At 50.4% G+C, this 25402-nt stretch overlaps 2 protein-coding genes across 14 annotated transcripts in view; one reads left to right on the top strand and one right to left on the bottom strand.

The window, feature by feature from the left end:
• The window catches only part of KIF13B (kinesin family member 13B), a 197596-nt gene extending 188809 nt beyond the window's left edge, over nucleotides 1-8787 (top strand). The window contains exons 38-40 of one of the 2 annotated variants that reach the window (XM_007962061.3): nucleotides 757-819; nucleotides 3785-4478; nucleotides 5318-8787. In XM_007962061.3, coding sequence (XP_007960252.3) covers nucleotides 757-819; nucleotides 3785-4478; nucleotides 5318-5580 — 1020 coding nt within the window. In that variant the 3' untranslated portion in view covers nucleotides 5581-8787. The remainder of the gene's footprint in view (nucleotides 1-756; nucleotides 820-3784; nucleotides 4479-5317) is intronic. The other variant, XM_007962060.3, reaches the window with a different exon arrangement.
• Nucleotides 8788-11133: 2346 nt separating this feature from the next.
• HMBOX1 (homeobox containing 1) overlaps nucleotides 11134-25402 on the bottom strand; it is a 178021-nt gene continuing 163752 nt past the window's right edge. For 7 of the 12 annotated variants that reach the window (XM_007962064.3, XM_007962065.3, XM_007962069.3 and 4 more), the window contains one exon: nucleotides 11134-24977. In XM_007962064.3, coding sequence (XP_007960255.1) covers nucleotides 24840-24977 — 138 coding nt within the window. In that variant the 3' untranslated portion in view covers nucleotides 11134-24839. The remainder of the gene's footprint in view (nucleotides 24978-25402) is intronic. The other 5 variants (XM_037983824.2, XM_007962071.3, XM_037983823.2 and 2 more) reach the window with 2 other exon arrangements.

Below are 25402 nucleotides of genomic sequence, written 5' to 3'. Positions count from 1 at the left end.
GGCTCTGATGATTCTTTCCTCTCGCTCTTTAATGTTCCCTGGCCCATGTGTCCACAAGTCACCAGGCCCTTTCCTGTGGCTCTTATCTCCTCACCCCTGCTCTGTTGCTGGAATTGCATTACTGATCTGCCTCTTTGGACTTTAAATATTCTTCTAGTCAGGTTGTGTCCCTGCCTGGTCAGTCTCTCTGGCTTTCAGCTGTCTTCTTGATTTGCTCAGGACTCAGCGGGGACCCCCTTCCTCTCCTGAGTAGGGTTAGTTTCCAATGCCCAGGGCCTCCTGCATACCTGCACCTGCCATCTTGGGCTCTGGGTTTGTGCTCCAGCCAGCCTGGCCTCCTTCCTCCTCCCCTCCTGTGACTACACTCCTTCCTCTCCCCAGCCATCAGGGCCTGGCGTGGCTTTCACCTCCTGCCGGAAGTCTTTCTAGATCTTTCCTGTCTCAATGTTTGTCTGTACAGGCCCAGTCCTCGGTTCACATGTGCATATGTGATTGGAGGGAGGGAGGGAGTGTCACATGTGTCTAAGTGCACCACGTGTGTTGGTGATCTTGGCATGCGGCCTGTTTCCCTGGCTGGAGGAGTAGCCCCTGGCTGGGTCCCTTGTTCCTTGGAGGGTGTGGAGCCCCTCGCACTTGCTCACCTGATGGGCCGATTCCCCTCGGGCAGGTCCTGGCCCTCCAGCCTGTGCAGCGGAAGCCTCTCCGCTACCCCTGTTCTGTCCTCTCGACCCCTGACCTGCGCACTTGCCTCCTCAGCCCGTGCCCCGCATCATGGTGCAGGCAGCCGGCCCGGACGTCAGGGTGACCAGGATGGAGGAGGTGAGTCCGTCGGGCCAGGGATGGCCACCCCGCCCATAGCGAGCGGGTAGCCCTGATGCTGAAACGGTTGAGTCCACACCCGCGGTTTTTGATGTTAGCATTCCTGTTTTGGTAATTAGCTATAATATAGGTCACTGTCTTTTCCCTCTCTATTTTCCTTGTTACACTTTTCTATTTTCAACTTGTTAATCATATGATTGCTAAACTTTTAGGTGCTTGACTGCTAATGTAGTCTGCTGCCTTAATAGCCCACAGCTAGGCAGAGGAGATTTCTATAAACAGAACAATCTCCTCCTTCTAAATGTTTGCTTAATTCTCAGTTTTATATTTCATTCTGATTCATGATATCAGCGTGAAAAGGTGAATGCTGAACTGGGGAGAAAATAGTCTCTTATGATCTCCCACAGATCAACAGCACTTCTCATCTTATGAACAGCAAATCTATTTTCTCCTACTGCGCTTTCATTCTCTTAGGAAATGCTCTATCTTCTTAGGAAAATTTTCTTTATTAAAACAACAGCAACAGAGGCACAATAATTTGAAAGAATATTCAGATCTCCATGAATTTACTTCTATCTGAACGACCCTTTAACTATCCCAGTGTACGCTGGGCATTCACGAATTTGCTGTGGACGGGATGGGGTGCCCCCTCCCCCAGGAGTGGTGCTGGTCTCTTTGTTGAGGCAGGTTTGAGCATCCCCGGTCAGCGGGACGGTCAGAGCAGGCCCCTTGCCAGTGAAGGCAGTAGCTTCTGTGGTTCGTCATGGTAGTTTTCCAAGCTTGGACTTTTCCAGAAATCTCCATAAATGTCTCCTTCAGTGGCAAGGGTATAATCCAGAGAAGGCACCTGGGTTTCAACTCGCAAATCAACTCCAGTCAAATGGGGGCGTGGCCTGGAGTGCTAGTCAGTGCTTTCCACCATCCTGCTCCCTCCTTTGTTGACACTGCAGCTCTGCCCCCAATTCCTGCCTTTTTACTTCGAGCAGCCTTGGCTAAGGGCTTTCCCCTCTGGAGGCCTGTTGTAGAATAATGTGATGATCCTTCCAGCCCAGCCCAAGCCAGTGACTTCTGTGGAAGCCAATGGGATGATGATACTTACAAATCTGAGGCATGCAGCTGGCCTCATCCTGGGACAGCCTGACCTGGCCGGCCCTTAGCGCCAGGTGCCGAAGTGACAGTGGCTGGCCTCACGCGGGGTGGGGGCAGGGAACAGAAGCCATTTCAGGACCCTGGTTACCATTCAGATTCCCGGCTCTCATAGTTTTGCATATTCTTTGCTCTCGTAGTTTTGCGTATTCTTCCCTGCTAGGTCAGTGATATTAAAACTAAAATAGAAGAGAATAAATAAAAAACATGGACAATGTGCAAAGGAAAAATGATTGAAGGATTGCCTAATCTTTTAGAGTATTTATGCTGGTGACAGTTATTGATCTATTGGATTGAGTAAATTTTGCAGCCTAGAGATTCATCACAAAAATGGGCTGTTAATCTCAAGAGGTGTCGTTAATTTCACACCCTGAAAGTGTGGCTGGTGGGGAAAAGAGGGCCCCTGGAAACGGGAATATAAATGACAGTTCCTGGGAAAACGCATGATTTATCAAGCTGCTGAGGTAAGCCAAGTAACTGTAAGAGACTTATAGATCTCAGCCGCTTCCCCGTTCAAATAAATCCTGTATTTCAAATGGAAAATGACCATTCCTGTAATATAAATAATTTTTCCGTAAATATCGGAAAACATATTTCTTCTGGATAGCAGTACTCTCCACCCCACCAATCTCATTCCCTGTTCCTGCCTTCTCCTTTTCTTCGGCCATTGTGAATAGGAATAGAAAGATGATCTGGCAGCTTCTTCACATGGTTTCCGTCATAGACGAAAGAATACCCCAGAAACAGCAGGATTTGGGCAAGCGGTGGCTGCTATCCCCCATGAGATGTGGGCATTGCGTGTGTGTGTGTGTCCTCTGCCTGGGTGACTCAGACAGAGTGACCGACATGAGGAGAGCAGCTGGCCTCACTTGGTGGCTTCTCCCTGGGGGCTGCTTCCTGGCCTCTCTCCAGGGTCCGAGGCCCCCCCAGCCCCTGACATGGCACCTGCTTTCCATAGCAGCCAGAATAGCAGCCTTGGAGAGAAAGGGCCACGGCCCACAGGGAGCCTTTGTCTCCCTCCTTGTCTGCCTCTTCATCCCCCTCCTCGCCCCCCTCCTCGCCCCCCTGCTGCCTTGCCCAGGATGCCCAGCCAGGCTGCAGGCCTGTGGCTCCTTGTTGGTGCCTGAGCTGGCCAGGCTGTGCTGAGCATGTTCCAGTCCTCCAATGGGATCATTGTTTAGGTTTTGCCGGAGAAAACAGTGCTCCTCTGGCCTCTTTAGTGACTCAGTCTCTTCGTGAGGTCAGGGGTGGGCAGGGCCTTTGTCTCCATGGGAGGAAAGCTCTCGCCCTAGCAGAGTTTTCGTGTGCACCTACTGTGTGCTGCCCTCTGTGGCGAGGGGTCTTGGTCTTGGTAGCATGCTGGCCCTGTATGGCAGGCGCTGGATTCTATTCTGTATGAAAGGTAAAAAGTAGATGGGGCAGGGGCTGTGGCCATGGTCAGTGTTCTTGATCCTGGGCACACAGCACAGGGCCTGCAGAGTGCACCGTCGGCCCCTCAACCTTTGTCACTTTGGAAGCCAGGGCCACGCAGCCCTAAGTGGCAGAACCAGTGTGGGAACCAGGCCTGGCCGGGTCCCAGCCATGCTCTTTTATTTATTTATTTATTTATTTTGTGGGGATGGGGTTTCACTATGTGGCCCAGGCTGTTCTCGAACTCCTGGGCTCAAGTCATCTTCCACCTTGCCCTCCATCAGCACTGGGGTTACAGGCTGAGCCAGTGTCCCTGGCCTTTTGCTCTTTTCCAAGTCATCGCTGCCTGTTTGGATTGTGTTGGGAAGTTTTCTGTTCTCAGCCCCTGCTTCCCCCTGTCCCGCTGCAGGCTCAGCCAGAGATGGGCGCTGACGTGCTGGTGCAGACGATGGGGGCCCCAGCCTTGAAGATCTGCGACAAACCCGCCAAAGTGCCTTCCCCACCGCCTGTCATAGCTGTCACAGCGGTCACCCCGGCCCCAGAGGCACAGGACGGGCCCCCCAGCCCCCTGAGTGAAGCCTCTAGCGGCTACTTCTCCCACAGCGTCTCCACCACGACCCTGTCGGACGCCCTGGGCCCAGGCCTGGACGCTGCGGCCTCGCCCGGCTCCATGCCCACCGCCCCTGCCGAGCCCGAGGCGCCCATCAGCCGCCCCCTGCCGCCCACGGCCGCCCCTGCCGAGGAGCCCCCTGGCCCCCAGCAGCTCGTGAGCCCCGGCCAGGAGCGCCCGGACCTCGAGGCCCCGGCGCCCGGCTCCCCCTTCCGCGTCCGGAGGGTGCGGGCCTCGGAGCTGCGCTCCTTCTCGCGCATGCTGGCCGGGGACCCCGGCTGCTCCCCAGGGGCTGAGGGGGACGCGTCGGCCACGGGCGCTGGGGGGCAGGCCCTGGCCTCTGATTCCGAGGAAGCTGAGGAGGTCCCGGAGTGGCTCCGAGAGGGCGAGTTCGTCACCGTGGGCGCCCACAAAACAGGCGTGGTGAGATACGTGGGGCCCGCTGACTTCCAGGAGGGCACGTGGGTCGGCGTGGAGCTCGACCTACCCTCAGGTGGGTACCGGGCACTCCGGGCTCCAGGGCGGTGCCGGGGGTCAGGGGAGGCAGGAGCGTGGCCGACCTGAGATGGGACAGGGTCCAGGCAGGAGAGGAGGGGCCGGGAGGCAGCGGATTGGCTGAAGCTGCAGGAGCGGCTGGGCCTGCGGGGGTGAAGCTGGGGGCAGGGCTAGTCCCTGGAGATGGCGTGGAAGATTCCTGATGATTTTGGCTACAAAGACGCTGTACCCCCATCGCCATGGCTGCCCCTGCTCCTTTTGTTCTGGTCTCCCCCGCCCTTGGCTCTCCCTGGACTCTGCTTTCTCATCCTTCACCTTAGAGCATCTCTGCTTTGCCCTTCGAGGAGGCTCTTCCTCACCCCATCCGGACACATCTCGCTGGCCTCTGACTCGCCGTCATTTGGCAGTTTTGCCAGTTTCCACTTCATAGATTCAGCAAAAGAACCATTCTCCCGCCACCCAGCCCAGGCCTGGGTCCAGATGGAGAAGGGTCTGTTCCCCCACGGGTCGGACCAGCTGTGCCTTAGTGGCTGGCCTGCACCTGCGCTTCCTCAAGGCACTCCCCAGGGCCTGTCACCTCCTACCTGAGGCTGCAGGATGGGCTGTGCATCCTTGGTCACCACTGCTCACTGTCGTGGGAGGCGGTCACTCCATGCCCTGGCCACATTCACTTAGCCAGTCCCTGCCAGACAATGGCCAGTGTCTGAGTGCTGACTGTGCAGGGCCTGTGCCAGGGGGGTGGCAGTGTGGGCACATGGCCTCTGCAGAGGTGAGGGAGGTGTAGGGGGGAGTCTGCAGCTGGGCTGCCGTCCATGTCACCCTCTCCTTCCCCCACAGGTAAGAATGACGGTTCCATCGGCGGGAAGCAGTACTTCAGGTGTAACCCTGGCTACGGGCTGCTGGTCAGGCCCAACCGGGTCCGCAGGGCCACGGGCCCCGTGCGGAGGCGCAGCACAGGGCTCCGGCTGGGTGTCTCAGAGGCCCGCCGGAGCGCCACTCTCTCGGGCTCCGCCACCAACCTGGCCTCGCTGACAGCTGCCCTGGCCAAGGCCGACAGGAGCCACAAGAACCCTGAGAACCGGAAATCCTGGGCCAACTGAGCCGCTGCCTCAGGGCGAACTCTTCTTGGGGTGCCCAGCCCCTTTTGAGCCCTGCCAGTGACAGCCCTGGGGAGCCAGGAGCCTGGTGGCCTCTTCCCCAGGGGCGGGGCAATGAATGCTTTTTGCACGACACAGAGCTGGTGACCTCCCTGGGCCTCTGGAAGCTTTGTTTCTTCTCTACCTGGGGAAAGTGGGGCCTCAGCTGTATCTCCTCAAGTGGATGGAAGGTTCTGGGTGCCCGCAGGGGCTGGGGGATGCTAGGACTGAGGCCCTGGGTCGTGCAGCACCTGGCCATCTTGCTGTGTGCCTGTGCCTGGGGCCTTATGTTGCTCTATCATTTCCATTCTGGTGGCCCCACTAATGTCTTAACCTAAACCATAGTTGTAACCAGTGCCTTTCCTCCCTGCTGGAGGGCAAGCACCCCCCCGCCACCCAGGATGTCCGGGCTCACTCCTCAAGCCCCCCAGCCTCCCACCCTGGTCCCAGGTTCCTGCAAGTGCCTCTGGGAACCCCCCAGCCTCCCACCCTGGTCCCAGGTTCCACAAGTGCCTCTGGAGGGCCCTGGGCTCTGGCAGATGGCCCTGGTGCCCCAGCCGGGGGCCGAGGGCCTGAGCCCCCCATCCCTCCTCTGCCAGGGTCTCTTAGTGATTTCTTTGTGGGTGTTTTGGCATCTTTACACCTGGAAAGTCTCTTATGTTTGCCGTTTATTCCCTTCACAGAAGGCTTGGAATGTATTTATTTATATTTATTTTTTCAAAATCTGAAATCATTTGCGAGCCGCAATCGTCGTCTGCCTGTGTATGGGGGCCCAGGGCCTGCCTTGCACATTGCGGCCTCTCTGGCCATTGCAGAGCTGCTGGCCTCCTGCCCAGGTGGAGGGTCCTGGGGGCAGCAGAGGATAAAGCCCCCCCTCCTCACATCACTCTATTACGGATCCACAGTGGCCTTACTCTTAACTTGGATGAAAGCAAAAATCTGGGAGAATGATGTGCTTCTGTAGTTGGTGACAAAGGAAGAGGCATTGCTACTTTATTTGGTGCACTTTTGGTTTCTAGGAAGGTCTTTGGATCATTTTAACTTCTTGGCAACTCCCAGACCCTGAGAATGTAGGGCTGGGACCTGGCAGCTGGGTGGGTACAGGGAGTGTTCCTGGTTTGTCTCCGGACCCTGGCAGCAGCCACACCCCCAGGCCCACTGTGCATGGTGCGGGCGACACAGCCGGAAGCTTCCAGGGTGGCCTCCACCTCCTTGCTGGGGCACTTCTGCTCCTGGAGCCTTTGGTGGCAGGTTTGTGGGGTGGGGGTTAGTGTCTGTGTGTGGAAGGCCACCAATCTAGGGACAGGAGCCCTGGGTCAGGATTCATACAGCCACTCTTGGAGCTGGTTTCTAGTTCTCATGTTTAGAGAACACCTAGAAAGCGCCGTGGAAGACTCGTTCTCCAGGGTCTTGAAGCCTCCAACGGAGTGGCCTCCATGGTGGGCCTGTCCCAGCCCTGGCTGCGAGGACAGCTTGTCTTTTTCTCCCCAGTTGCTGTGAGGGACACGAAGGCCGAGGCCAGGCTGGCAGAGGGCCTGGCCCCTGCGGGGAGGCACTCCCTGCAGGGCTCTCCCTGTTCTTAGCCAGAGTTTCGAGGGAACCCTGTGGCACCTGTCCCTGGATGAAGAGCTGTCACCTCTGCCTTGCCCTTTAACTCAACCCGCTTCCCAGCACAGCAGCTTTCTTTTTAAAACCCGTTTCACTGAGAAGTTTGTTTCTGGGTCTGCTGGTGTCACTGTGGCCTGGGTGAGAGGCCGGCACTGCTGTTGCCCTGAGGGGGAGCCCCTGGGCCGTGTAGCGGGGACGCTCTGGGAATGGCGGTTGGGCACTGTGGGTGGGACCTGGAACTTCGTGGTGGCTGAGCCATCCACCCAGCAGTGGCCTCCTGTGGCACTGTCTCGGGAAAGTCCTGGGGGACGTGTGTGCCGTGCTTTTTACCATCGGTTTGACTCACAGTGGAGTAGAACGAGCCAGAGTTCGTGATTGGAGCAGGTGGACTTGGGCCCAGGCCCTGTTCACTCTTGCTTCTTGGTGCAGACTAATGTCAGCTTGTGGCTGGGAAAGAGGGACGTGCATCGCCGTGGTCGCTAAGGCATTGAGCCCCGCCGACCCGGGCCAGCGATGGCAGGAGGTGCGGTCTCCAGAGTGGCGGGCCAGGACGGGCTGGCCTCCGTCTTCTAGTCTGCTCTTCTTGCCTCCCTGACCACCAGACTCTCCTCCCGAGAATGCCTGCCCGCCCACCTGCCTTAGGACTCCTGAAGCGCTCCTGGAAGGCCCCAGGAGTGGCACCTTAGTGCGGGTCGGCCCACAGATGGCACCCAAGGTCGGGAAGGGCAGTAACCGCACACACGGTGCTGTCAAGAGATGGGGGTGGGAGATGCTTCTGGGGGCTCTGCCTCCCCACTGCGTGCCTAGAACGTCCCTGGCCCTGCCCCGCCACTTCCCTTGGGCCCTTGTGAAGGACGGAGGCTCCAGGGTGAGAAGGCTCACTTCTGCCCAGGGCACTGCGTCCAGCAGCAGAGGGGACGGGGGCAGGAGTGTGTGACTGGAGTCCTGGGTGCTCAGGCCTGACCAGAGGGAGTGGGAGGGCGGAGCTGAGGAGGGGAAGGTGTTTCTGGTCCCACCAAGGTGGGCCTTGTGTGTTCAATAAGAGAACGGAGCTGGGACGGTGACCGGTGGAGGTGTTCAGATCCCCCCGTTACTTCCTAGCATTTTCTCCTCTTGCCTTAAGAGTTCCCTGTATGTGAAACAGGAAGTCCTGAGTGTGTGTGTGGCTGTGTGCACGCACACAAGACGGGAGTGACCCTGTGCTTCCTGCCCAAGATACTGACCCATTGAACCCCAAAGCATCTTTCTCCGCAGGGTCCGCGGTGCCTTCCTGGTGGGCTGCTGACACTAATGGTGTTGGGGGGTCTTGGAACAGCTTCTCTATGTGTGGATTCGTGTAAATGCGAGGAGTTCACATATAAAGAAGTGACTTTGATTCTGGGATTATATTGATTTGGTACACAGTAAATGGGAGTTTAAAAAATCCAAAGACTGTAATGACTTGTAAAGACTCTAATGATTTGTATCATGTAATGAACTAAACCACCTGTAATTTTGTACCATATATGTCTTTCCATCAAATGACCAACAGCTTCTCAATAAAACCAGATTATTTCTCACCTGCATCATGTCTGAGGTCACTCTTGTTGCTTCTCCTTCCCCTGACCCCGACATAGGGTTTTGGGGCTCCTGGCAGGCCATCCTGTCATGGCGTAGCCTTGTTCTCAGCAAAGGTGGTAGTGGGGCTTTTCCAGACTGAGACTGGGAGGAGGAGGATCAGGGAACAGCAGCAGGCCATGCTCGCCTCTCCAGCCCATGGACTCCAGAGGCTGAACTCTTCATGATTTGGACCAAAGAGCCCAGGGAGGCCTCCTGGTTCCGAGTCATCTTTCCTTGTTTGGACTTCAGCCCCTTACAGAAGCCAGGAACTATGGAAACTTTCTGGGGCCCTTCGACCCCAGGTAAGTGGTGCTACTGGGAGACAGGTGACCTGGTAAGGACTGTCCTTGGCTCTCAGGCATGACTCCACTGTCTGCCATGACCTTCGTGTTAGTCCCCACGCTGGACCTCCCCTTTCCCTCCAACTGGGGTGAGGACTTCTTTCCCCGCTGCAGAGGTGGCCAGCCTCTGGCAGGGCTTCTGTAACAAGGGGTTTTGGGAAGTGGGGGATCATGGTTGCGGGGCTGACATTGGTGTTGCCAGGCCCTGCTCGCCAGTGAGGCCTGCGTTCTGCAACCACCCTGCCCAGCTGTGCCGTGTGGGCCTAGAACGGTACTGAGGATGCTGGGTCCAGCCTTTGAGTCGGGGAAGGTGACCTCGCTCCCTTCCGTTCGCCAGTGGATTCCCACTCAGCCACAGGGCCCCAGCCCAGTACCAGTGAGGGATGCCCGCAGCCAGTACACATTCCCACGAGGACACAGAGGCACTTGTGGCCCTGTATAAAGTTTTTCTTGGTGTGCCAGCGAATCAGTTGGCCCTTGGATATGAAATACACTTGCAACTGGAGGGCTCAGCCACTCCGAGGGCCGACCAGAGCTGTCCATCAGCCAGCACAGCCAGGCAGGGCTGGGTTACATTCCTCAGTGTAGAAGAATGCTTGGAGACAAGCGCTGCTGAATAATGACAGAAATTTGGCAGCAGGAGATGCCCTGCTCTGAATGAGGCAGGAATCTGAACGTAAAATTGATACAGCGCCTAGAGTGGATCTTACTTTTCAAGCTGCTACTCTCTTGCAACTCAATGAGATGTCTTTTGTTTGCCTAAGGCTGTGTGTTTTTTTTCAGAGTTGCCCAGACCCTGAGATGGGCTCTAATGGATGTCACGCCCAGTTCATTCCTTCCACTCACTGTTAGTCGCTTAACTAACATTCACATACTTACCCTGTGCCTGTCCTCAAGGAGAGGACAGAAGCAAGCTTTCCCGATGGGTGCCATGGTAGGTCAGCCCTGGTGCACCCAGGAGGGCCTGGGGGGTTGAGGGAGCTGGCCCTAGAGTGCTCTGAGGACACAGGGCAGTCGGGAGATGTCTGGGCTCTCTGGTGCGCATGGGGAAGGGTTGGGTGGGCTGTGGGAAGGAAGGTTCACCAGCGCTTCTGCTTAAGCAGAAATAGCAATCCCGGGCCAAGAAAGGGGAACGTGGGTGGGGATGTCGTCAGAGCTGGCCCCCGTCCTCACCCCCCAACCCTGAACCCCTCCCTGCCTCTACTTGGCAACTTCAACAGGGTTTGGGGCAGCTGAAAATTTGGCATCATCTTTTCTCATGATGCTTGTGAAGAAGAAAAGACACACCCTTTGTGTCTTAGGTTTCCTCTGAGAAGGGAGAGGGAAGCCAGGGCACCTTGTCCTTGAGTCCTGCTTAAGAATTTGATGCCAACCAATGGAAGCCTTTAGAGAAAACCAATAATGAAGGCTTGGCTTTATTTACTGTGTTTTTTATTTACTGCTGAAGGTGCAGCCCCAAGAGAGACAGAGCTCTTTTAAGAAAATGAGGCTCAGGGCGTGGCCTGGAATGGAAGAGAAAAGCTGCATGGACTTCAGCCGCTTGGCGTAAGTCAGAGGCTGCACTCCTAGTTCGGGGAGAGCTGCTAGGATCTTGACGGTTTTAGGGGCGGCCAGATCTTCGTGTGATCGTGTAGCTTGAAGATGGTGGGGTAAAGGCAGGCCGGGTGGGCATGTGCCATACTGAGGGTGCAGTCAGGGGACTCCCAGAAGGCACAGCCTCTCCTGGTGTCATCCAGACACGTGCCAAACGCAGGCTGGAGGATCAGGGAGTGGGATGTGCAGAGGGATTTTCCTGGCTCGGTGTTGCCCTCTTACCCAGGTGGTGTGCAGCAGTCTGCGTGAGACTTTCCCAGTCATTTTAAATGCACAAAGGGACCAATGTTCAAAATGGAACACTTCCATCTCTTTGTTTGGGTCGGTCACTTCCCAAATAATCACTTTGATCCAAAGAAATCCCAGCCAGTCTGTATTCAGTTATACATTTTATTCTCTAATAGGTACAATACTAAAATAAACACAAATTAAAAAAAAGTTTTATTAAAACAAAACTGTACAAAAAAGCAGTATACTACATTTTAATTACAGAACAGTCTACTGTCCAAAAGGCACTAATCCAGAATAGGAGATACAATGATACAGGACTCATTTGAACTATTTTATTCAATACAATAGAGCGCTTGTTTCTTTGACCATTTACATCTAGAAACAAGGGCTTTTTGCTACAGCCATTACACATTGTTATAGATATGAGTCCTACGGGTGAAGGTGCAGTATCGCTCTCCCTAGAGGAGGTTCCCATTAGAGGGAACACGGTGGAGCTCAGAGGCGGATGGCAGCAGTGGGTGGGGCCTGGGACCTGCCACATGGTTGGCCCGTCAGCCCCTGGGCACCCGGAGCTTGTCTTTCAGCCTGGCCTCTGGTGGTTGGTTTCTGGCCATTACTGGCAGCCACTTTCACCCCCTCTTGTGTTTTAGCACCGGCAAAGTGGGTTCTGAGAAGCTCCAGGTAACTGGGGCTGGAGGTGTGGGGGATGAAGCGTCAGCAGCGGGGAGGCATTGTGGTAACCTGAAGAAAGGCAGCAACTACTCAGAAGAGGGAGACGAAGCCCAGGGACAGCCGATGAGCCGGGCTACAGCCAGGCAGAGCCACCTGCTGCTTTCTGGGCAAACTTCTGGCCCCAAAATATGAGGGGCTGTTCCAAAGTTCAGAGACATCCTGTGTCCTTTCCTGGTGGACCCAGAAAAGTGACATCAGATCATCTTTTGTCTTGGAAGTTGATTTTTACGAGTGGGATTTTGCTTCCGAGAGGGAAGTCAAAATACAGTGACCAGCCTGAAGTGGGGGAGCCCTTTCCCTCCCTCAGTCCCACCTCAGGACCACGAGTGGCTCCAGGTCCCAGGTCCCAGCACACCGTGTAGGAGAGCTGAACTCTGTTGGCTTACCTGTCTGTGTTTGGTGGCCAAGACAACTCTAAGCCCCATGTTTATTCTTTAATGGCCTCTGGACCTCAGGAAGAGAGATACTGCAGCTTTCCAAACAGTGTCATACACATATAAGACAAAGACAGGCATCTGATGTTAACAAAAATAAGTAACAAAGAAATAGGATTAAACCAAATCTCTTCTCACAGCATCCTATACTACATCCTCCTTCTGCTTAGCAGAAAATTGTACGTACACAAAAATACAAATACACAATTTTGTAGAACAGTCTGATTTTAATATATTTATATATATTTATATTTATACGAGTGGCAGGTTAGTTCATTATATAGAGCTTTTTGCACTTTTGGCTCATACGCAACAAGGCTTATAAATTCAGCTTCAGCTTTCATTCAGGTTTTATAGCTTTTGAACAATTGTTTTCACATTTAAAGCAGCATCCAATTTGCACTAGGAGTTTGTGGTGATGATAGGAAAGACAGGGTCAGGAGGTTATCGAAGGGCAGGGCGGGGAGATACATTCCAGTGTGTGTGGTGATGGACGGAGGATGCCGTGGGACAGAGCTTACCATGATGACCCCTTGAGGTAGACTGAACACCTTACAGCAGACTCAGACACAGGTGTGACTCACCCTCAGGGACACATGGTGTACAAGATGGACAGGGACTAGAGGAGACGCCAAGGGGAAACACGAAGACTAAGACACACAGCAGCCGAGGCAGGGAGGAGCGCGCTGCCCCCACGCCCATGTGGCAGGGATCCCGCATGGCCCATCTTAGAAACTCAACTTATTTGGTGGATGCGAAACACTTCAGGCAATCCCAAGGCATCTACTCCGGGGTATCCGACGAGATTACAGCCGTTAAGCTTGCTTTCCATTTCATAACTTGCTGTGCAGCTAGTTACCACCCCCATGCTGAAGAGTAAAGCAAAGGTGCCGCGGTTCGGCAGTGGAATCCACCCCCAGCACTCTGCTCGCGCTGGAGCTTTCAAGTCCGGTTACGTGAGAACAGACTAGGACTCTCTTGCTGCCTCTAATTGCATTTCACTGTCACCCTCCCTAGTGCTCTGCACTCTCACTTACATTCATCTCTCCCTAGACAATTACAACTAGGGTAATCAACAAGCACTTGGTAGAACCTGCAAAAATAGCATCTGGAGAACTGAGGAATGACGCACTGCCAAGGGCCTGGTTTGGTTTACATGCTACAGAAAAGCCTCATTCTCATGATCACCACAGCACTGTTCCCCCATTCGATCACCTTTGTCAGCCTGCCTTCCCTTCTCTATCAGGTCATAATTCCACTGGCAAGTTTGCCCATGTGTCAAATATGAATACCCAGTGTTTTGGGTCATTACATTGTCTGAACAAAAATGCTGGATTATTAATGAAAATAAAGTGCCTGGGTATGGATTGTTCCATTTTGCAAAACCTTTTAATGCACCAACAAATCATCTGAGCGCTGCTTAGTGATGTGATTTGAACAGAGTGCAGTCACAAAATAATCTGTCGTACACCCATCACAGAATAAAGGCCCCATATTTAGATCAGACTTAAATTATTTTTAAAAAAAGAAACAAATACTCTCACACTCATTTCCAAAGACACACTTTGGATCTGAATGCCCGACTGCTGGCTTTCCCAAGCCCTCGTGAGCAGACACCCCGATCCCTCTAGTCTAGGAAGAGAGGGCTCGCAAAGGCAGCTGGGGTTCCAGTGGCTCATGCTGGCAGCTGAGTCAGGCTCATGAGCTAGGATGATTCGACGCTTTGCCCTCTTGGATGTGGACACATTTCCAACTCCTACCAAAGCCAGAGCTGGAATGCTGCTCTGAGGCTGTCTTGCTCTCCTGTCTTCTTAGTGGCTACTGAGATTTCCCTAAGCAGACTTAAATTCTCTATGAACCAAGACCAAAACCACATAAACAGAAACAGCCCTAAAGAAACAAACGCTGGAAAACAGTGATGAAGCCAGCCTGATGTGGCTGTGAAGCGATCTCTCCCGCTAGTTTGTCCCTGCCTTGTTCTGCCTGCAGAACGCCAGGGACACTGGAGAGGGGCAGCCGCCCTGTGCCCACCCTCAAGGGCCAGTGCAGGGTGGGGAGGGATGGGGACAGGGCACAGGCCGACTCTCTGGCAGGTTCCAGAGGTCTGTAACTTGCTTAGGCACTTAAAAAACATAAACAAAAATTTATCCTTGAAAGGTACTGCATACCCAATGTGACCATGGCCGTGGAAGGCAGGGCGAGCCCGGGCTGGGGGGAGGTCATAGAAGGCTGTGGGCTCTTCCAGGGGAGGCAATGATGACGCACTTGGCATCTCTCAGCAAGGGGAGTGTCCTGCCTTGCAGCCAGGGTGTGTCTGACGACGCCAGTGCTGTGATGGCTTAGGGGCCAGGGACTTGGCCCAGCAGAGGCCTTCCCATGACCGTGTTCTACAGCCCCCTGGAGAAGTGGCTAGAAGAGGCAGGGGTGGGGAGGCTCCCAGGGTCTATCCAGACGCCCGCCATGGGTCGGGGAGGCACAGGCTGCACACGCTTTCTAGAGTCAACATGAGGCAACTACTAGGAAAAGAGGAGGCCCTTCTGAGTGTTCCGACAAAACTGAGGAGCATTCAGGGGACGCCCTGCCCAAGCTCCCAGTGCTTTGAAAGAAAAGCTCCACTCCCCACCTCCAGAACTTTGGTTTTGGTTTCAGGGTGCCCGTTTTCAGAGATGCAGTATTAAGGGGATCACCGATTCTAACATAATGAAATGTGGTTTTCAAGGCATACAACAATGCTGCTTGAAAGCAGCCACCGCTGAACACACGTCTTCATGCAGCCCACTCTTCTAACTCTGTGCCTGCCCCCCGTGAATCTGGTTTAAGAACAAGAGTTCAATGGAACACACCAGAGTGGCTGCTGCTCACATTGGTATGACACTGATGTCATTCTGTGTCCAGCTTAATACCTCCAGCAAATGATGAGGTGGAAAAGTGACTCTCACGAGTTTATGCTGGGATCTTAGTTCCAGTAATGGAAGGAAAGGAGAGGTTTCTGTGCTTAAAGGAAGCCACAAAACATGACTGAAATTTAGACTTAGCCCGAAGTGACAGGAAGTTGAAAAAGTCCTAAAGGGAAGAAGGAATAAACCTTGAAACACAAATTCTGTGACTTGTCACTGCCACAGACACTGGTTTGTGAGAGCCATGAGTTCCTTCCTAGGGAGGAATCAAACTACTCCCATTCCAAAATCCCAATGGCACCCCAGCCACCACCAGATGCAAAATCTGGACCGATAACAAAATGCAAGGCACATACACCTTTTCTCTTTCAAATTAAGGAGGCTTTTTGGGGATTGGAGGTTGGATAATAACGTAACTATGTACCTATTACAGGTACATAGGATCCAGGGAGACTCTCACAAGGACCAGTCCACAGCTGTGACTTTGCTTCTGAGATGGTTCCAAGATGCCCACAACAGGGCAGAGCAGATCAGAAGAGAGAGACCATGAGAGAGCCAACCCCTAGAGGACCACTTATGTTTGATGGAAAAGAGGTAGACAGGTGGAGAAGGGAAGAAATGTGGAACTTTAGTTAGCCGAGTCCTCAGGTCAGCTTGGCACCCATGTCCCTTGTTCAATGTCCCTAACAACAGTCACCGCAGTTCCACGTGAAATGTGACAGGACAGGAACCAGACCTCTACTTCAAAGGAGCTCCTGCTTCAGCTGGATTCTGACTTCTAGAAAGTTCTTACGCTGAGCCCAAATCAAGGTATGTCTTTGCAGTCAGGACCCATGAGGAGCCAGGGAGGCCTGAGGCAGAGCAGACACTGATCTAATTCCACAACCCCAGACCCTCGGGTTCTAGAGAGAAGGAGGGGCCAGCTGGGCAAGATGCTCCTGAACACAGCAGGAGCCCCCGAAGGAACCACCAGGGAAGTGCTACAAGAGCTGGAGAGAGAAGACGGGGAAGCGCAAGGTTTCCTGGTCTCTGCCTTTGCTAACTGCAGGCAAGGGGTGCTGGAGTTCAAGTTCCCCTCAGCCACACAGGCTTCCCACCCTGTCAACCACTGCGGCACCTCCCTGCACTCCTGTCCTCACCACTGACCAAGGAGGAAGACTCTGGAGAGGCTGTAGCATCCAGACCCTCACGGAGGGAGTTCAGCTCACAGAGGTGGGGGCGATGCCACAGCGCGCCTGGGGGGCACCTGGCACTGCTGCGTGAGAAAACAAACCAGGTTAGTGTTCAGAGAGGGCAGACTGTCCTATGCGGTCTGTTGTTTGAAGATGAATGTCCTACTGAAATGAAAGAAACGAGGGGAGACTTGCCTTGACGTGGGTGAGGTGACTTGCTTGGTGTTGGGTCATGAGGCAGCACACATGTCCAGCACGAGGCCCCGCACACAGTACGTGCTCAGAAAACATGGGCTGTATTGACTTTGGGGTGCTCGGGAGACCTGTGCGTTTGTCTCTGTCATACTATGATTTACAGTGGTGGTATCTTTAGTTTCCTACAAGAACAAAACCCACATATTTCATGGGTAAGCACTGCCTCGATTTTCACTGATTCTGGTAAGCTGAGTTGTGATGGAAAGGGGTGGGGGCTGCTGATAAAGGAATATATGGTTGGGGTTTTCTGAAGCACCACAGTGGCCTGCAGAAGCATTTGGGAAGGGAGGTGTCTCGCCAACTTCGGTTCTTTTGAAGTAGCACCATCCCTGAGGCAGCACCTCTAATACCTTGATCCCTAAGACAGGGGCTCCATTAGAAGGTTTTAACTGTGGTGGTGTTTTGAGTGTAGGTGGATCATCAGAATGTTCTGCTGACGATTTTAATGCATGTCTCACAAATCATAGAATTAGACCCATCCAGTCAGTTCTTACCATCTCTAATCTTAAGATGGATTCTAAATTCTAATGGAGATAGTCATCTTTTAGCAGCTGGGAAAATAGGAAAAGGAATGCTCTACTCTTTCGGGTCATAAATCTGTAATCATTCCAATTGTCATAAAGATAGGATCCCAAAGAAAACAGTTTCAACAACTGCATGCATGGATCTTGAATGCAGGTGTGCAAGGGCTGGGTGGGAATGAGGTTGCTTTCAGAGCCTATAAGAGGAGGAATACTGAAGGAATACTACACATTTTTTTTGTAGGTATTTTGCGGGAAATGAAAAGATAAGATTCCCAAGGCCTAAGAGCCTTTCCCTAAATTCTCTAGGTGTGTGTATTTTCAGGGAAGAGGAAAATTTTAAATCAGTAGCCTACTTCAGCATTCTCATGAAACTGATTTGCAACTAGCATTTCAACTAGGTTAGGATTCCTTTTGGTATACGGAGAGGGAAAGATCTGTACAAAGAGAAGCAGCAAAATATGAAAAAAGGCCAGAGTTGTACTCTCCCCAGTGGCTAGCCAAACCAACCCTGGAGTGTCCAGACCTGGAAAAGAAAAGGCTCATGGTCCCAGGCTCACCCAGCACAAGTGTGAGCTTCTTGGGCATGGAACAGCTTGCAAAAGGCCATTTGGCACTATGTCTGGTGCTGGTATCCTTGTAGACTCATTCTTGATCATATAATTGAATAACGACCTCTGCAAGTGATGGGGGAAAAACAACAAAGCCACATTCTAGGGAAAGGTGAGTTGGTGACTCAGCAGCTCCTGTCCAGTGTGACACTTCCGGAGAAAAGTAGGGGACCATGGTCAGGGACTGTGTATGGCATCAAGCCCACATGATGTCCCGTGCAACAGGGAGCACGGAAGAGACAGGAGGAAGAGTGGGAGGGAGAGAACATGAACTTGAGTGCCAGGGAGATGCTCACACTGGCACAGTGAAACAGTGGGGAAGACTCAGGGCAACAGCGCCGGTGGGAGGGGGCACCTGCCAAGGGGTGTGAGAGGAGCGTGCAGACACACGTGTCCCATGCTCCAGTAGCTTTAGAATGTCATGAATAGTACTCCATTCATGCCCCCACGTGTTTAAAGCCTGTGTTAGTTATGTGTGTCCTGTCATGTTGTCTGAGTCTTAGGATTCAATGAGGAAACCTTGGTTCAATTTTCTGTAAACTTCTGTTTGGGAAATGCTTTCTGATAGTGACATCAATGGAAATATCAAGCAACCAAGGGAAATCTGAAGATCCCAGAGAGCCCAGCAAGCAGCAGTGTCCTCGAGTTAGGCAAGCAAGGGCCCTGAGCTGGCCAGACCATGGGCTGGAACGCACTGGAGGCTGGTCAAAGGGGCTCCTTCTGGGGTCCCGACTGTGGTTTCTGCCAGAGGTGGAGCAAATTGGAACTGGATGTTGAATGAAGTTTCAAAGAACTTAGAAGTCAAATGGGGAACAATAATCAAAGGCTTCCATTTTGAAGCTGAAACAACTCCAAATTCTGCTGTTTCACTTAGGGGAGAACAGAAGCACCATGTCATTATTTTAGTTTACAGAGCTGCTGTTCCAAATGTTCTTGGGAGCATTAGTGCTAAGAGGGAACAGGGGATGGGAGCGCTGCCATTTCCAATCACATAAAGGACAGAAATTCTTTTAATTATGACCATGCCAATCTACATCCTGCTAAAACAGCTAATTACATGTCAGGAGGACACTCAGTCATTCAGAACAATTGCCATTATATTTTTATATATTCATTCTATGCCACCCCCCTCAATTACCATGGTTACAATTTGAAAAGATTCAGTCCAACCTTCATTTGATCACAGCACACCAATGTGAATTTGAGAGTTAATTATGGCTATACATAATACATATCTTACTTAAAAGAAGAGAAAATGAAAAGGGAGTCGAGGGAGCCGGCATCCCAAGACTTCTCAAGTGGGAGCCGGGTTGTGCATGCCCACGCCGGCCGCACCAACCAACTGGAGGGCAGCCGAGCAGGCACGGACACAGCTGTCCAGACTGGGGCCGACCAACCTGCAAACCTGCCACGTGAAAGGAGTGTCAGGAGAGGAGAAAGGCATGGGTCCCCTTCAGCTGCATCCCTCTGGATGCGGTTATGGGGCTGGCTGATGAGACAGACAATGGGTGTGGCATGTGGGTAGTAAACTGTCTCATGGTGTAAAAATGCTTGTCACATTTCATGTGAACAGAATCAACTAGAAAGTTCTGCCACAAATATCATAGGAAGAACGACAACAAAGAGGTTCAGTGCTCCGCATGCCTGTAATCCCGAGGCATCTATGTCACTGAGATAAGAATGGGCAGCCAGCAAATCTTCCCTCCCTCCCCTCATGTATCTCTTCCCGTCTTGATTTAAAACAAAGCCAGTGTTAGAGGAGACTGGAGTTTTCAGATTGCTGGCTTGCTTTTTGCTGCCATTTCTATTCCTCATCAAGAAAGAATAATACAGCTAATACTGAAACTTTCAATTTACGAACTTCCAGGTTTGAAAATACATAGATATGAACAAAGTTACCTTTCAGAAATGAGTGACTCAACTATTGGCTCTGCAAGATCACAAGACAGTAGCTTATCACTTTCAGTTTATAGGTGGAATTGAGGGACAGCCTTTCCAAACACAACCTGTATGTGAGAGGAGTTTCTGTAATCAGAAAACAGACTGTTGGCTTGTATCTGAGAAGCCTTTCCTATCACCTTAGTATGATAGTTCTCTGGAGAGCTGTAAGGAAATCTTTCTTTTAAAGTGGCGGTCATCTTTGAAACCAAGCATGCGTAAGGAAGTAGAGCACATTACAGGAAAAGAAAGGCCCTCTGCTCTGACCGCACACCACCATAACATCCTGACAGATGACCTGGCATGGACAGCTGCCTTTCCAGGAAAATCTTCCACTCTCATCAGGGAACACTGGACTGGATAACTTAGGTATTCCTAGGCGAAGTAAGTCATTCGACAGTATGGAAATGAAGAAATAAAAAGAGGGCTTTCAGGGCATGCAGCTCAGTTTGCCAAATTGAACATGGCTGACAACTGATCCCCAAATCCCGAGTAAACACCCTTGCTATTTAATGAGCACAAGCAAAAAAAAAAAAAAACCAAAAGGAATGCCTTATATGTGTCATTCCCACCCCTGCCCCAGGACATCCCCCCACCCCATCCCACACTCCCCAAAGATACCACCAGCAGGAGCTGGGCAATGTGCCCAACTTTCACTTGGGAAATCTTGACAAATCAATCCGGCTCAGCAAAGCTATAAATGGATTTGGCTGGTCTCAATGCAGCCCCAATGAATACAGTAGTAAAACATTACTAATAATTACAACAAAATGATAAAATCTATCATCTCTCTGACATGATTCAGATCACAGAGATTAACACAGAAACCAACGCACAATGGTGAGGGCCAGGGTTCTTCAATGTAGTGTGCTATTGAGCACAGGATCATCAACAAGAAAAATTATTGCCTAAGAATCTGTTGGGACACACTGGGGAGAAAATACTCTGGTTGTTCCCTGAACAACAAAAGACAAAAAACAATTTTAAAAGGCAGAGCCACAAATTAAATGGGAAGACTGCTTCTAACCAAACCCTCTGAAGACCAGAGAGTAAAGACTTAAGACTTCACATTTTTAGGAAGAGGAAGGGAGGGAGGGTGGGTGGGAGAACATCTGTGGGAAAGGGATCATTTCCACTGTTGAGGGCAAAGATGATGAGGCTGTTCAGTGGAATATGTAGCTGGTCAAGACAGGGAGGAGTGTTTGTGTTAAGAGATGGACCACATCCAGCTACTTTTCCCTGCTGTCACAAGATTAGAAAATTCCAGCAAAGAAGTCAGCTTAAGGCCTTGTCAGAGGGAAACAGAAGAGGAGCTATTCACAGACAGGATGAGGCTGGAGACTCCTGATTCAATGAGTCTGTTTATACTTGGTGCCTGATGGTTGATAGCCAAGGGAGAAGTTTCTAAAGTCAACATTTCTTAAAGACAAACGTTAAACAGGCAGAAAGGAAATAACTATATTGGTGAATTCTTCAGTCATCTCCTTTGAGGTAAAATATATCTGGATACACGGACCTAACATAGGTGGTGATCACTGAACGGGCTGCCACCATCAATCTACCAAGAACTAGAGAACTGGATGTGCACACTTCTGCATGAATGATTTTCCTCCGCTCTGCCTCAGGTTCCTCCTTCCTGTGATGGGCCATGGGAATGTGAATATGGGGGTGGGGTGGGAGGACTGCCCTTGTGAGTGACAGGGATGGGGACTGTCCAGAGTCATAGGTGGGTAGAAGGCAACTACATTTATTAACCACTTAAAGGACTGTGATTTTGATTGTGAAGAAAATTGCTGTAAGGGCACTCCAACATTACTGGCTTTGCTGAAACAAATCAAAACATCTATTTGGGACTGAATAGCACTGAAGGGCTCAGACAAGAATGCAGTGTGTTGCCCTCCCAGCCTTCATCTGCTGTTAGGGTTATCAACAGATGGGCAGAGATCTCATCAAGATGGCCCATTTTAAAAGGTCCCTGTGTCAGTGTTTTTAAAGTTTGGAAAGTTTACCCATCTGACCATAGTAATTCAATTAAGGTGTCTTTAAAGAAATAAATTATATGAATACCTGTTGGCAAGTTCCCCCACATCCCACTTTCCCAAAAGACTTTTGAAAGTCTTCCTCGACAGGAACAGCCCCTGCAGGAGTCCCCTGGGGCCTGAAGGAGAGAGTGAAGTACAACCCGGGTGGGCGGGGCGGGGGGGGGGGGGGCGGGGAGCAGAACAACCAAGAAGCGCACAGTGTGAGTTTTTAGAGCCTGGCTGCTTTCCCTTCAGTAATAAGGAAGTTTAGGGTTTCTAGTTTAATTCCGCCACTAAAACCTGAAAAAGCTTAAGAGAGAAATATACTACCTAAAGACACTAGAAATATAACAGTAGCAGCGCCACACACCATTATAAGAACCAAGGTGGCCTGGACAAGATGGCAGAATTGAACTTGGTGACAAACAGAAAACTAACAGGTTTAAATCTAGGCCCAGAGGAAGTAAATTCTCACTCTTGGTGAAAAAGCAAAAGTGACATGTAAGGCAGTGGGTCTTCAGAGCAGCCAGCGGTCTTCTCCAGTGACAAGAACAGCTGTGGGTGGAAGATGCCTTCCTCCTGCTCCCACTGAGCTCTCCAGGACATTCTCCTGCAGTGGCAGAAATATTCTTTCAGTTTCACCACATTGCCATATAGGGTCTGGTACTGCCCTTCATGGATGCGAACTTGCCTTTATTCTCTGAAGCTTTTTTCCTCCCGTAAAGGTGTTAAAACAATGAAACCTTTGAGTACATCTATGACAATCTTTGTAGTTCTTTAGAAACTGCAGCTGTCTTAACAGTTTGAGTCTGTTCCTTTAAAAAGACTAGCAAGTACAAATGATACTAGCAATCCCATGATAAAGAAGCTATCAATTATAATAATCTCCTTACAATCAATCATGGATGTGGCTTGTCAGAGTGGATATTTCTCTGTCTCCTTGTATTTTGATTCAACTGAGAATAAGCAGTCAAAATTCCACAAAAATGGAAATATGTTACATTTCCTTTAAGCAAAATAAAAGGAAAGCAAGAGAACACGATCTCCTAATTGAAATAAAAAGTCAGATAAACCAAGAAAGAATATGAGTTGGCCGCGGGGGGGAGGCTCATTCCTGAGAATAACAAATGCTACTCTTGAATTTGTTGGTTCAAGTAATACAGTAAAACAGAAGAGACGGCTCCACTTTACTTCAATGCTTGGAAGCTGAAAAAAGTACATATATTTTTTCCCCCTGAAATCCATGGACAACAGCAGGACCAGGACCTGCATATAGCTCTTTAAAGTCACAGACATATATAAGGTGGCACTTTCATGCCCTCTCGAAGACTTTCCTCACACTCAAATAAGCAGGATTAACAGATAAGGAAATGACGCAGTCAGCGTGTGCCTTAAGTGGAAGGAGACCAGCTGGAAACTGGCGGATATTCAGTATCTCCTGAATGAGAAAGAATATTGAGGAAGGTCATTGAATACATTTGGTGGAGGAGGATGGGTGAAGAGGTAAGGAAATGGCACCTTCCTTTTATCTTAGAAATTGTTTTCAGGTAATGGACAAAAAGGAGCCCTGCTTAACAGCCAGCCCCACATGCCCCTTTAAACAAGGCTTCACTATACATAGGAGAGATGGAGCAAGGCAGAAACCACAGCAGTTGTGCCTCTTTCAGACGCACCCTGTGCTGCTACATTGAAGGCTCTTTCCTTTTACCCACAGTGACAGTGTGTCATTTAATCGGGATGCCAAGAGATCATTTTCATACAAGGCCAGCAGATGTAATTTTCTTTGATGCATGAATAGTTCATCATTTTGCTACTAGATGACAAGGTGATCACAGGGTGACTTTATAACGCAAGTTCACTGTTTGGTATTTTGAGTTCTCAAAATGAAAAAAAAGATTTATCAAATATAAATATCTTTAAAAAGTAACAAAAGTGCTACATATGTGATCAAGGAAAAAAATTCCATTAGTTACTGCCGCTTAAAGTAGATTAAACTTTACAAATATTACCACATCCATTATCAATATGGCTTCCAATTATTAAATAAATTGCCTGTAGCAATACAGCTTTTCACACCTCTCCAAGGACAGAGTAAAGAGAACAGCAAAGCAGTCCCATCGTGTTCTCGTACAGCCACAATGTGAGTAGGAAACGTCCCCTGCTTTTCTCTGCTCCTGTCTGGGCAAGTGTCTGCGTCTGTGACAGGCAGCACAACCCCACTATGAAGTCCTCTAGCGACCTCTCAGACTGAGGGGGCTTCCGTTTAATGGATACAAACACTGCAAGTTTTTTCACTCATTTTTGACCTTAGCTCCATCCTTGAAAGACTTTTTTGGTAGCAGGGAAAGGGGACACTGACAGGAGGCAAAGCAACTTCCACGATGACCTCCAAAACTTTTCCAGGCAGGCACTGCTAACTGTGCCGCGGAATGTACAGTGGTTCTGAAAACTGGACTTAGCATCCATTAGACATTCAGCTCATGTTTTTTTCCAATGCTCTCAAGCTGGGCCTTTTTTTTTTTTTTTTTATGACGTTTGGTTTTTGTCTTTGTTTTTAATCATGGTCCCAAAGGCAGAAGGCAGTATTTTATCTACTAAGTCACACAGCTTGTGAGAGGAAAGGATGTCTGTGTCAGGCATGTTAACTTCAAACAAAATCTGAGATCGACTTTTTCCATTGACATTCTTAGCACAGCACCCAAAGAAGTATAATCTAGCCACAGTGTGGCTATAATGAGGCACGGCTTATTGCAGCTGGAAATCAATTATCCTCACACTGAGGTGGGGATTCTAGTGTTCCTTTGACTCTGTGGATACTCCCCAAATGGTGTCTGTCATTCCTGTGCCACGACCTCAGCTTGCATCCTATCAGTCTTGGGGAAGGAAAAGGGGGTACAGACTAGTGTTACAAGAATCTAAAGGTACCCAAGATTTTACACATAGCCTAATATTTGAGAACTGAGGGCTATCTAAATACCTGGAAGCACTTTCTTGGAATGCTAAGACGGAGCAGCAAGATTTTCTAGCCTCACGGGCTGGGAGAGGGAAGTTTGGTTGGTTGGTTGGTTATTATTTACTGGGAATTAATACTGAGAGAGTATATGCAAAGGCTGAGGGCACCATGCCATCTTCACAGAACAAGACCCTAACGGCTACCTGACATACAAGAAACTGCAAGTTATACTGTAAGAACACATGTTAAGGACCGAGGAAAGTCTGCTAAGGTGCTACGTCTAAACTAAGTTAACTTGTCGTGTTTAACCTCCCTGATCAGTCATCATCCAGGGCCTCTGTCTTGATTTCGTTGGCTCCTTGTCGGGCCAATGCCAAGATAGTGTGGTTGACTGCTGCCATTTCCACAGCTAATGAGATGGGGTCTTGGTGGTCACTATGGCTCGTACTGTCATCCTAGATGTGCAGAAATAAGAAATGTTATTAGTGGATTGGAAGAATTCTTCAGTCACAGAAAGACATGCTGGGGCAAGGGGAGGCACAACATTCGTGGGAGGAAACTAGGGGAGGGGCTCATGATAGAATAGAGGTAAATTGTATTTAAGTAGACACTGAATGGATATAGGTCCAAAGATTTTCAGTTGATAATTTTAGGATTTAACAAGTAAAAAGCACAAAAAATGTTTTTCCTCACTAAGAATTCTATTCATTCTATTAATAAGGTTGCTGGTGGTGATGATCAAACCTGCAGTGATTGATATAAAACCAACAATTTGGATATTTGGATCTTTCTGTTTGTAACAAATATAGCACTAATCACTGAAGGCCATACTAGCGAGCTATTAAATTCCAGATTGCTGCTTTTACAAATAGATTATTAG

This window comes from Chlorocebus sabaeus, chromosome 8 (assembly GCF_047675955.1).
Source record: "Chlorocebus sabaeus isolate Y175 chromosome 8, mChlSab1.0.hap1, whole genome shotgun sequence".
Lineage (NCBI taxonomy): Eukaryota > Metazoa > Chordata > Mammalia > Primates > Cercopithecidae > Chlorocebus > Chlorocebus sabaeus.
This window is presented reverse-complemented; position numbering and strand designations above follow the sequence as displayed.